The sequence below is a fragment of the Nomascus leucogenys genome, chromosome 8 (genome assembly GCF_006542625.1).
Source record: "Nomascus leucogenys isolate Asia chromosome 8, Asia_NLE_v1, whole genome shotgun sequence".
NCBI classification, from domain to species: domain Eukaryota; kingdom Metazoa; phylum Chordata; class Mammalia; order Primates; family Hylobatidae; genus Nomascus; species Nomascus leucogenys.
The window spans coordinates 97135157-97148368 of NC_044388.1; the positions used below are offsets into that span (position 1 = coordinate 97135157).

At 36.3% G+C, this 13212-nt stretch overlaps 1 protein-coding gene across 3 annotated transcripts in view; it reads right to left on the reverse strand.

Annotated features, from left to right (window-relative positions):
• Window positions 1-13212, reverse strand: part of C5 (complement C5) — a 129274-nt gene that overhangs the window by 88075 nt on the left and 27987 nt on the right. For 2 of the 3 annotated variants that reach the window (XM_003264071.3, XM_030817726.1), the window contains exons 1-3: window positions 9782-9870; window positions 5757-5949; window positions 2581-2743 (exon numbers count right to left, since the gene is read on the reverse strand). In XM_003264071.3, the coding sequence (XP_003264119.2) occupies window positions 2581-2743; window positions 5757-5949; window positions 9782-9846 (421 nt within the window). In that variant the 5' untranslated portion in view covers window positions 9847-9870. Of the gene's footprint in view, window positions 1-2580; window positions 2744-5756; window positions 5950-9781; window positions 9871-13212 lie in introns of those variants that run through there. The other variant, XM_030817725.1, reaches the window with a different exon arrangement.

Genomic DNA, 13212 nt, shown 5'->3' on the forward strand with positions numbered 1-13212 from the left:
CTTGTGTCTATAGAGGGTGGGGCAGTAGTAGGTGATGAAGCTGGGGAAGAAGGCAGGACACAGGCTTTATGAAATTGAAGGATTTTGGGCAATATTCTAAAGTCATTTATCCAGTAAAGCCTTGAAGATTTAAGCCTTTATCCTAAAGATGCTTACACTAAAAATCCCTCAAGAATCCTCAGATTAAACGTGTTGATCGGGACATTATAGCTATAAATAACAAGACGATTAAAAAAATACTTTAAAGTAATTCTTTTTCTTTTCTGTAAATATGGCTTTGTGCTATTCCATAGATAATAATGGAAAACACTTTCCTAGTGCTTACTGTGTGCTTGGCTTTGTCTTAAGTGCTTTACACATATGAATTTAGTTAATTCTCACAACTCTATGAGGTAAATTGTATTATTATCTCTATTTTACAAGTGAGGAAAGTGGGGGTCTGAGAGGCTGAGTGATTCACACAGGGTCATTCAGCTCACAGCAGCTCAAGCTGTGACTTGAACCCAGACAATCTGACTCCAGAGTCTGCTTTTAACCAATTTACTTCACTATCTCGCAGAAATGGGCCAATATTTGTAGGAAACTTCTCTCATTTTCCTCTAGGATTAGAATGGATGAGGATATTTCATCGTCTTCTTTTTTTTTCTTTTTTTATTTTTTGAGACAGTCTCGCTCTGTTGCCCAGGCTGGAGTGCTGTGGCGCGATCTCACCGCAACCTCTGCCTCCCACGTTCAAGCAATTCTCATGCCTCAGCCTCCCAAGTAGCTGGAATTACAGGTGTGCACCACCACACCCAGCTAATTTTTGTATTTTTAGTGGAAACGGGGTTTCACCATGTTGGTCAGGCTGGTCTCAAACTCCTGACCTCAAGTGATCCATCTGCCTGGGCTTCCCAAAGTACTGGGATTACAGGCATGAGCCACTGTGCCTGGCCAGATATTACATCATCTTACAGTAAAGTCCTGATAGAGAAATAATACATGAAGCCTTTTTTTTTTTTTTTTTCTGAGACAAAGTCTCACTCTTTCACCCAGGCCAGAGTGCAGTGGGTTGATCTCAGCTCACTGCAACCTTTGCCACCCGGGTTCAAGCGATTCTTCTGCCTCAGCCTCCAGAGTAGCTGGGATTACAGGCGCCTGCCACAGCGCCTGGCTAATTTTTATAGTTTTAGTAGAGACAGGGTTTCACCATCTTGGCTAGGCTGGTCTTGAACTCCTGACCTTGTGATCCACCCACCTCGGACTCCCAAAGTGCTGGGATTACAGGCATGAGATATGAAGCCATTCTTAAGGAAAGCCTTGATAACCGAGGAAGGTCCCAGCCTCTGGATATTACACTGCTTATTGGACAAAGACTGATGACCCCAAGTTGTGGGACGTGTCAACAGGATCCAAGCAATAAAGAATCCTTCAATATAGGAGGGAGGGCAAGAGAGATGATATACTTGTTTCTGGGTATGATTATGTTTAAAAGGACCCAACCTTTGTGGGCAGAGACTATTTCCTTGTATACCAAGTTGTCCCTTGGAGAAAAGAGATGCTATTATTCTGGCGATCATATTTTGACCAAGTAGATAGCAATATCTCCACCCCCTTTAGGCTTTTCCTTTCTGAGCTGATCATAACAAATGCTCCTGTTGAAATGGTAATGGTTCAGTCCAGTTCCACCCCACTATTCTCATCATCAACATCAACCAACATTTAGCAAATATCTACTGTGTACAAAGTTTTTCAACAAAGTCAGATGGTCCCCATTTCCTTTCTCTGTCCTGCTCCAAGAATATCATTAATGAAATTCCATAGCCTCTCCTTCCCACATATACATCTCTAATATTCTATTTTGATGTACTTAAAAGTCAGTGATGATGAGAGGAAGAAACGGGGGGATGGAAGGCTTTGCAAACACATGAATATATTGGGAAGCATTCACACTTTTCTGTGTTTTACTTTTGGTTCATTGGGAATAGGTCCAGTCATTCCTATTCACATGATTTTGATTGGCTATTCTGCCCTTTTGCCTCTAATACAAGAACCATGAATGTTAAACAATGTTCTAACAGTAACTTTCTTAGGTAGATCCCCTTTGAAAATTAATATCCATATATTTCTGTGATCTAGTTTATTCTCTGCTGAAACATCTGATCCCCTAGGTTTAGATTTATTTTTCCAGTTTGGGGATTAGCTCCAGACTCAGTGGAATTTTTAATGAACATGGTTCTATAATAAATCATATTTTCCCATTGCCAAATTATATTTGCAATTAAGTCTTATATTTGTTTAATAAATAAGATCTAACATAACATTTTACAATTTTGAAAAAGTATTTTCTACTTGGAAATAAATGATGGGGCAGGTAATGTAATTGCTGGTTTTGTAATTTATTTAGCACTTTCTCCATAAATTTAAAATTAAAATGCTATTAAATATTTGTAAGTATAGATGTCATTGGGAATTGAGAGTCCTTTGAGCAAATTAGAAAGAAACCGATCTCCACTCAATTTCAGGTATTAAAAAGCTCTACAATACAATGTCAATACTGTCAAATCCCCCACCCAGAGAAAGAAATATCTTATAATCTACCTGACTGGTCTGGAGTATAAACAGGTTTGTCCGTATGAATGAAGAGAAATCCATTGTCATAGGTTATTGGCATTTTTTTTGATTTTGAAAAATGCTTTGATACAACTTCCAAATACACATGAGAAACTGGGTTTTGTCCTCCAGGCAATTGTTTTGGTTGTATCTGGAAAAGAAATTGTTGATGGAAAAAGTATAATAATTCTGAAGTTATTAAACACATTAACTTTCTAAATACAATTATAATCTCATTAGAACAATGAGTATGTATATGTAATCATTTAAAAAGTGATACAGGAGCAAGAAGAGTAAATAATTTTGCCCGAAGCCCTTTAGTGTCTTATTACATAATAAAAATTTAGCTTTAAGCAATTGAAAGTCTCTTTGGTTCCATGTTTCCTAAATTTTATATACATTTAGTGAAACTACTACTATAAAAGCCTTTAAGAAACCTTCACTCAATTAGTTTTCTGGGTTACCCCATGCTCCCCATTCCCTTTGTGAAACCTCCTGACCAATTCTCTGGACCCTTAGCTTTTTTTTTTTTTTTTTTTTTGAGACGGAGTCTCACTTTGTTGCCTAGGCTGGAGAGCAGTGGTGCCATCTCAGCTCACGACAACCTCTGCCTCCCGGGTTCAAGTGATTCTCCTGCCTCAGCCTACCAAGTAGCTGAGATTACAGGTGTGTGCCACCATGCCCAGCTAACTTTTTTTTTTTTGTATTTTTAATAGAGATGGGGTTTCACCATGTTGGCCAGGCTGGTCTTGAACTCCTGGCCTCAAGTGATCCGCCTGCCTCGGCTTCCCAAAGTCCTGGGATTACAGGCATCAGTCACCGTGCCCATGTGCCCAGCGTCTCTGGACCCTTAATATTACCTCACATACTTCTGCTCCTCTGAGTTCAGATGCTCATTTTCCAATTTATGTTTGTAATTATCCCCTTTACATTCAATGATATGTAAATTTAATACATGAAAAGTGATAAAAAAGAAAAGTGTAGCTATGAAAATTTAGGCTTTGGAAACATGAGATGAAAGTTAATTACAAAAACCAACTGCTGTAGAATTAGCTATGCGAAATTATTGTAAAAGTTTGGAAAACAAGAAAAATCTATAAATATTCTGCACCCAGATTGCTTTGTAAGTGCCTTTAAGTTATTTCTTCCCTTTTAAGAAACATAAACTATAGAACAGGCTGGGCACAGTGACCTATGCCTGTAATCCCAGAAGTTTGGGAAGCTGAGGCGGGCAGATTACCTGAGGTCAGGAGTTCGAGATCAGCCTGGCCAACATGGTGAAACACCTTCTCTACTAAAAATGCAAAAATTAGCCAGGTGTGGTGGCGCACACCTGTAATCCCAGCTACTTGGGAGGCTGAGGTGGGAGAATTGCTTGAACCTGGGAGTTGAAGGCTGCAGTGAGCCGAGATCGTACCACTGTCTTCCAGCCTGGGTGACAGAGCAAGACCCTGTCTCAGAAAAAAAAAAAGAAAAAGAAACTATAGAACAAAGATGATCCATTAAAGTTGTAACACGTAATAAATGAGATTTGACACTGCAATCCATAGTCCCACACATAAAGGACCTTGGTACAACATTAAACAATTGGCAAATAAAGATACATGATATTGCTACGAAAAAATTAAATGGTTAAAATATGTACCAACTATGATTCCCCCACCTTAATCTAGTTTTTCAGTTAACCATATAGGTCAGCACTGTTCAAATAACTTTTTGTGATGACAGAAATATTCTATATCTATGCTGTTCACTATGGTAGCTACTAGCTACCTGCGGCTATTTGAACACTTGAAATGTTGCTAGTGCAACTGAGATACTGCATTTTAAATTTCAGTTAAATTTGATTGATTTAAATTTAAAACTAACAGCCACAAATACATTGTATCAGATAAAAGAGTGTCTTTTGAAAGTAACACTTTCTTTCTTTTTTTTTTTTTGAGATGGAGTCTCACTCTGTTGCCTAGGCTGGAGTGCAGTGGCACGATCTCGGCTCACTGCAACCTCTGCCTCCTGGGTTCAAGCTATTCTCCTGCCTCAGCCTCCCAAGTAGCTGGGATTACAGGCATATGCCATAAAAGTAACACTTTTAATAAATGAATTTTAATTGTTAACAAACCTAATAAGTGGAAGAGTTTGTTAAGAGATATGAGCATTTACTGCTAAGAACATTAAAGAATTCCTATGTTTGATTAGAAATTTTTTAGATTAGTGTTTCTTAAACTTGAGTAATACGCATAGCCCTTTTAAAGGACAAAAGTCATGGAAGACCCTCAGCATCGGCTTTTTATTATTTATAACATAATCAAAATAATTTTTGTTACAAAGAGACTTAAATATATACAAACTTAAAATGGTATAATCTTATGCTTATGATTTTTGTATAATTAAAAACTCAAAGCAAATTTATAAAATAAATTCAAAATGTTACAAAATCAATATAATTCTAATTTTAAGCTCTTTATTAAATTTCCATTTTTAATTTCTTTATAAAGAACTCACATTTAGAGAAACTCTGTTCTAAATGAACTGCAGAGCCCATTTTACATCTGATATTCTTTGATTTTCTTTATTAAGTATCAGAATTTTTAGTAAGAAATAAGTTGCAAGTATGTCTCTAAGCAATCTATACTACAATATCTTAATAGGAGAAAGAGTTATTTGATCAAGGTTGTTCTTTCTATTAACTGCAGGTTGTCAATGAGAGCTATTCACTTTAGTAATCAAAAATTTTTAGTTTTTGAAACTATAATTGTAGAATATTAGAGTTCAATCGAATGTTCAATAATATCCATGGATTTTTGTGGGCAATGTACTACAGATAAAATCATATTCATATTTCTCAATTTCTTTCTAATAGTAATTTTCACAGCAAACAAGTATTTTCAATTATCTCCAAATATTTTCACATTAGTACAATTTTATTTTCCAATAAGAATGTGAAAATTGACATGCATTGCTCAAAAAGCAGACATAACTCTTCTGTTTAGAATTTTCTGTTTGTTAGAATTTTCACTTACATTATCATTAGTGACTGACATTATCTAATAATCCCACAGTGGATATAAATGATTAAATCTATATGTTATCAATATTCAAACTTTGTACACATTTTTATTGAGAATATTCTGTATATATAAAGAAAATAAAGGATAAATACATACTGTTAAGACTGCAGAGTTTTGGAATTTATTCTCTGAGGATAAATGAACATGGCCTGAGGAGTAACTAAATTTTTTATCAGGATAACTTTTAATAGAGATTGTTGCATCAAATGCTTCAGTGTATCCATAAACTTGAATCACAATATTTTCAGATGCTCCAACACGGAATATTTTTGGAGCTGAAATGACATATCTGTTAAAAAAGGAAAAGATAAGGCTCAGTGTCTTTATATGACATATTTTCTTATACTTTTGATTTTTTTCTCTCACTTGAGAGATTCCTTTTAAAATACATATATTTCCTCACTTAAAAATGATATTAGTAAGTCAAAATGTACTTGTGACCCACTGTAACTTCGGCATAATTTCTAAGTAGTTTGGAATTAAGACCTGAGAAATGAAGCTGGAGGTTTAGTTTACATTTAGAAAGGTAAGGTGATAATAGCACCTTCTCTTAGCTACTGCAGCCAAGGAAGACTTTTAATCATGTTGACCAGAACATGTAAATGGGGTCAATATTTTTTGCTCAATGAAGAAAAAAGCAGTGATTGAATTCCAGCTGTGGCATCTGCTGGCTGAGTGACCGTGGTAAAGTCACTAACTCTTTCTGAGGCTAAAATAACTTACTGTGAAAATAATCACCTTCTTTACCAGGCTCTGGTAAAGATTAAATGAGAACATATATATGAAAAGATCTAGCACTCTTAGTACTCAATACATGTTAAGATTTATTAATCTCACTAAATTAGTTTAAAGGGAGTGATCTTAGAAATACTATGTTATACTAGTAAACGGATAACGGAAAGGATGGAATATGAGTGAGCTGGGAAGTGCATTTGGAAATGGAAATAATGATGACGGTCCTTTAAGAGCAAATCATCATCTTCAAACAATAATGGTAATTAAGTACTTGCCATATATCAGAGGCTGTATCAGCACTTTACATACAGCTCTTGTTAATTTTTACAATAAGCCAATGATGCTGGTACTATCATTTGTATTTTGCAAGTGGTAAGAGGCTAACTTAGCTAAGGTTATATGGTTTGTAAGTAAATGGGGGAGGACTTTATATCAGTTCTCTCTCAGTTGTTATGTGTACAGTTGAGGTCAAGTTTGTATGTTATTCACAACCATAGACTGTTCTCTTATTTTTACTTTTCATGTGATTTATACAATAATGGAAGTGAATCTATACATGTTCTTGAAATGCAAATTTTAAAATATGTGATTTTAAAAAATTATTGTATTTAAAAACTTGCAAATATAAACTGGATTACTAACTGTATATCACAAAAGTATCTAATTTGAATAGCGAGAACTACATATGCTATTACATAGGAAAAAAAGTGTTTTAACCCAAAAGGGCATAGTGATCGACTAATTCAAGTGGCCCAACAAGCTTGGAGTGCACCCACCACCCCACCTGGCAGAATTATTCCAGGCTTCTGCCAACATTATGACATTTTAAGAGTTTGGTAAAAGCAGGAAGTTTTTAGTAACAATGGAATTAATTTATCAGCAATTAAATCCTTTAAAGCATCTGGCAGTTCTCCTACTTTACAATTAATTTGGATCCACTTATAGGCAAATTACAAAAGAGAGGAAAGAATTTCCAGATTTCCAACCATCATCTGAATTCCCCTTCCCCACATGCCTAGTAGGAGATAGCAGAAAATGAGAGGAGCTCAGCTTTTATGATAATAAGATATATTTACTGAAATTTTACCCTGTGATAAGGCACTATTCTGAATACTTTATTTGTATAAACTCACTGTGTCGTTACAACCACTCTGTGAGGAACTATTACTCCAATTTTAAGGTGAAGAAACTGCTAATTAATTTTCCCAAGGCCACACATATAGGATTTATGAATTCTATAATTCACAAATTATAGAATTAGAAATCGAACCTGAGCAGCCCATTTCCAGAATTAACATTTTCAACTGTTGTACTAAATGGAATTTATAAAGAGTTTTGTAATTAGAAAAATTTAGAGATATAAAGCTACTTAATTTCAGTATTTATAGAAGCTTTATGTTTTTCAGTTTAGTATTGCATTAATTTTGAATTGTGTATGGTAGGGGTCCCCAATCCCTGGGACACGGACCAATACCAGTCCATGGCTTGTTAGGAATCAGGCCACACAGCAGGAGGTGAGCAGTGGGGCAAAGGAGCATTACCACCTGAGCTCTGCCTCCTGTCAGATCAGTGGTGGCATTAGATTCTCCTAGGAGCGTGAACCCTATTGTGAACTGCACATGCGAGGGATCTAGATTGCAAGCTCCTTGTGAGAATATAATGCCTGATGATCTGAAGTGGAACAGTTTCATTCTGAAACCATCCCCACCCCAATCCTGGTCCATGGAAACATTGTCTTCCACAAAACCTGTCTCTAGTGCCAAAATGGTTGAGGACTGCTGGTCTATGTGATGGTAGCAGTCAAGCATAAAATACATAGTGTTTAGAAGCCCCTAAAAGAACATTCTGGAACCACCCTTTAAAAAGATTTTGGTTCTTATTGACTTATCAGTAGCATAATCTATTTAAATAATTTCATAGTTTTCTTTGTCTTTCAATTGCTGCAGAGGATCAGGTTACTGAGCTTGCAGAGAAGCGAGAATGTTATTTTGGCCTCTATCTGGAATGCTCTTTCCTCAGATATGTGCATGGTTTGCTTCCTCACTTCCTTCAGGCTCTGTTTCAGTGCAGCCTGCTTAAGAGAACCTTTCCTGGCCACATTTTAAAATAGTGCCCCATAATTTTTTTTTTTAATTCTCATACTCTGCTTTATTTTTTTCTTCATAATACTACCTACCTGACCTTACACATTCTTTCAGTGGTTCATTCATTCATTACTTGCTTCTCCCACTAGAATGCAAGCTCTAGGAATTGTCTTACCATTTGCTATATCTGCAGTGCCTATCATATGGTTAGGTGCTCAATAAATATTTGTTGAGTCAATCAATCAACCAATTAATTAAAGTGATTGATTGCCATGTTGTAAATGGTACACTCTGACTTTTTCAGAGAAAGCGAGGAAATAATTTTTATTAAGGGCTAGTAGAAATAATTCAGAATAAGTCTGGACAAGAATCATGGAACCCAGGTCCTAGCCCTAGTTCTGCCACCAATTTGAAGTCACTTAATTTCAGTCTCTCTAAGCCTTAGCTGCTCATCTTTCAAAAAGAAATAATAAAGGCAGGATGCTAAAGTAGTTGAGTGTTTGTGGCCATGTAATAAGATCACAGATCAGAAATACGAGGGTGCTAAAAAAGAATGACATCCTAAGTATGTGTTTATATATAATATATTTATACGTATACATTTATGACAAAATGAAAAAAATTGAAGTGATGAACAGGAGACCTTAATAAAAATCCTGTTTCTGTCTCTCTAGAACTGTGACCTTTGGTCAGTCACTTCCCTTATCTGGACTTATCCTCATATATAAAATGAATAGGTTTGATTAGATGATCTACAGTTAGTTTTCAGTATTAAAATATTTCTAGATATAAGATCATTATTTTTAAAACATTACTTAAAATGCATATTATCTCAATAATGACACTAAAAACTGTAAAAAATCAGCTCATAAATGTATGATAGAAGTCATTACAACAACAGATTTTCAGATCACAGTATTAGATTGACTCCTAAATAACCCTGGTTTAACTGTGTATAGTCTATGAAAAACACAAAGAAAACTAAACACCAAGTTAAAAAAAAAAGCAAAAAATGTCAAGAAAGTTCATTATCTGGAGTTTCTTTTGTGCTTTTTTGAAGAGGAATTTGAATAATCACTTACGTAAATTTTAATAAATAACAATTCTGTAAAAGCTGTCATGTTGTTAGCTACTCATCAAATCAAAATGCTTCCATGACTTTCTCATTCAGAGATGATACTATTCACTTGGTGTTCTCAGAAGTAGCAAGTTATTTTCAAATTAACAGAATCTGTTAAATTTAACTCTTCATTCGTCATAACTAAGATGCATTGAAAAATGAAGATAGCTTGTTTTACTTACGTTTGCTCCTGTCCCCAAGTTTTCCCCAGGAAGATTAAAAAACAAAGTATTCCCAAAAGGCCCATGGTTGGAGGTAGCAGGAAACCACGGATATAACCCTTTTGAGGATAGTCTCCTTTTAAATAAACTGAACTTGAAGAATTCAGATAATCTGGTTAATTATTAATGTCAGAAAGGTGAACCTCTAAGTGGGAAAACTAGAATTGGAACTAAAACACCCTTTCATGCCCAGGAATAGAGATAGGGAGTACTTTACAGGAACTTACACCCAGGGAATTTATTTTTATTAATACAAATAAAGGGACTCTAAAATGGGAATTTGGCACTATGAAGAGTGGCTCAAAGCTAGAAACCAGTAAGCCCATTGCTTTGGCCTTTCTTCTCTTGCCCAGGGCATTTGCTTTGATGTTGCATCACCTGCAAGCACACATCTGGCAGGTCCACTCTAATACTGATGAAGACCCACCTGGACTCTGTTTCAAATTGAAATGATTTTAGAAGGGGCCTGGTTTAGACAGGGCTCACAAGATGATCTTTTTTGGAGACCTGAATGGCAGTGTCGTTGGTGCTGCAAATGGTCTGAGCATAACCTAGCTCTGCAAAGGAGGTCTAGGGAATTGTTCCTTGGTCTGTCTCAGTCTAGAGAATATTAGGTGGAGGAAAGTTGTGACTGGCAATGAAAACACCATGTGGAGGATGCTGTCATCATTCTCTAAGTATTGGAGAATAGATATTCTTCAATATTTATTAAGTCATATACCACTCGTTCAAAGTTTGTCTTTATTCAGATATAGAATATCTTTCTTTTAAAGAAAACACGTTATACTTTTCAGTGAGGATTTTAATAATTTTAATATAAGAGCTCCAGAAAAACAAAGCTTCCTATAACAATTGAGTCTAGTAATTAATTCACAATATACTAAAATTTTATGTTTTTATATATATATATATATTTTTTTTTTTTTGAGATGGAGTCTCTTTCTGTCACCCAGGCTGTAGTCTAGTGGCACTATCTCGGCTCAGGGCAACCTCCGCCTCCCAGGTTCAAGGGATTCTCCTGCCTCAGCCTCCCAAGTAGCTGGGACTACAGGCATGTCCCACCTCATCCAGCTAATTTTTTGTATTTTTAATAGAGGCAGGGTTTCACCATGTTGGCCAGGCTGGTCTCGAACTCCTGACCTCAGGTGATCCACCCACCTTGGCATCCCAAAGTGCTGGGATTACAGGCATGAGCCACCGTGCCTGGCTGATTTTTAATTAAGTTAATTTTTATGATGTTTTATGTTCACTAGAATTTTTTTATTTACTACCTTCTCTTCTTTAGTACTATTTTTACCTTAATATATAATATGTACTCTTCTTTAAAATAATAAAACAGATGTCTCTAAACATATTTCTATAATGAGATATTTATGATATATAAATGAGATATTTATGGTCACATTGGCATTCTTTGCTTTGAATTAATAAAGAATAAACCAAAAATATTTACAAACACTTTAATGCTGAATTCACTAGGGAAAAAAAGGAGCACAAAGGGAAATTTGGTATACAAATTTCACTAAAGGTATCTCTTGCATATGTCGTTGAAATGACAAACATTTGCCACTATTGTCTGATCATCTAGCCCATTTATTTCAAAAGGGAATCTGTGAAATGATTAAGCTGGGTTGCAAAAGATGGGTCAAGTTAAAACAAACAGTACTTTTGCCATCATTTTTGGGAAATGAAATTTAAGAGAGAACAAGAACACTCAAATCAAGGTAGGTAATATTTGTATTTTAAGTGCAAATAAGTTTGTTTGCTTGAGCTATAGAGTAAATACTGATAACCAATATTTGCAAGCCATTGTCCTGTTTCTCTGGTAGAAAACATTTAGAAAATGATGGATCTCAAAGATTCTCAACAGAACTGAAGTCTAACAATTTATAGATTCTCAGCTGTGTTTAGTCAAAATTTTTTATCTACCTTCTAAATGTGGCTCACAGGTGAACTTTTGAGGCCCGGCACGCTGGCTCACACCTGTAATCCCAGCTCTTTGGGAGGCCGAGGTGGGTGGATCACCTGAGGTCAGGAGTTTAAGACCAGCCTGGCCAACATGGTGAAACCCCGTCTCTACTAAAAATACGAAAATTAGCCAGGCGTGGTGGCAGGTGCCTGTAATCCCAGCTACTTGGGAGGCTGAGGCAGGAGATTCACTTGAACCTGGGAGGTGGAGGTTGAGCACAGATCACGCCACTGCACTCCAGCCTGAGCAACAACAGATCCAGACTCCATCTCAAAAAAAAAAAAAGATGATTTTTTTTCTTTATAATTTAAAATGTGACCTTTGGTGAGCCTTTCATTTTTATACAAATACTGCATTTCTAAAAGAGAAGAATCTCAGATCTGGCAGCAAGTTTCGTGGTCACCTGACCTTCCTGCTAATGCTGCCTCAATTGTCCCCTCATGATTGAGCCCAAATGACCTAGCCTAGTACACAAGGCCCCTCTTGAGCCCTGCTTAGTTCTCCAGCCTCAACATTCCATTCTTCACTTCAGCCAAGGAGCTGAATTACCTGATTATTCCCTGAAGTCACCTTGACACCAAGGTGCTCCTAGCAGGATAATAATTTTGTATCTTTCAAATGGATATTCTTTAGTTATTTTATACTTACTTGGTAAAATATGTCTGGACACCAATTTTCTATTAATACAAACTACAGAACTCTTCTTTATGTATAATAAAGGATTTTATCATGTATAATTTTCAAAATCAGACAGCTTATAGGGAGGTATATTAATGGGTTGTAAATTTAGAGAAAAAATAAGCGACATTTTGTTTGTTATTGTTTTCAGAAATTCAGCCCATCAGATTGCGAACTTCAAGTGCCTGCTGGCTGGCTAGAGTAAGAGAAGTGATGTGACCCATAACTGCCCCAGATAATTTTCATGTGCCTGTTCCATGTCCAGAGGCCAGTGGAGAAACAGAGGCATCTCCTCAGAATTAAATTATTCTAAACGGAGACATGGGAATCATACAAGTTTTGTTCAAGAGTGGTAGGCTGGCACTAGGCAGTGAGTTATTCTAAGTAAAACCCAGTATTTGTCCCTCTGACTGCTTTTTGGCTCAAGCCCGCAGTCTCATGTTTTAATCCTTTAGGAGAAAGGCTCTAATAAAAGGCCAACTGAAATCCAAAAAGAACTACTTCAGTAACTCTCCATGGGATATAGAGGAGAAAGGCACTGGAGGCTTCGGTGCCAGCAGTTTAAAGACCGACTGGAGAGAGGGCGGAGGTGGAGCAAGGTGGCTGAATAGAACCCCCCCAGAGATAGTTCTCCACACAGGAACACCAAATAGAACAACTATCCACGCAAGACAGCACCTTCAAAAAAGCCATAAAATCAGGTGAGTGATCACAGTGCCTGGTTTTACCGTAATGATAAGGAAAG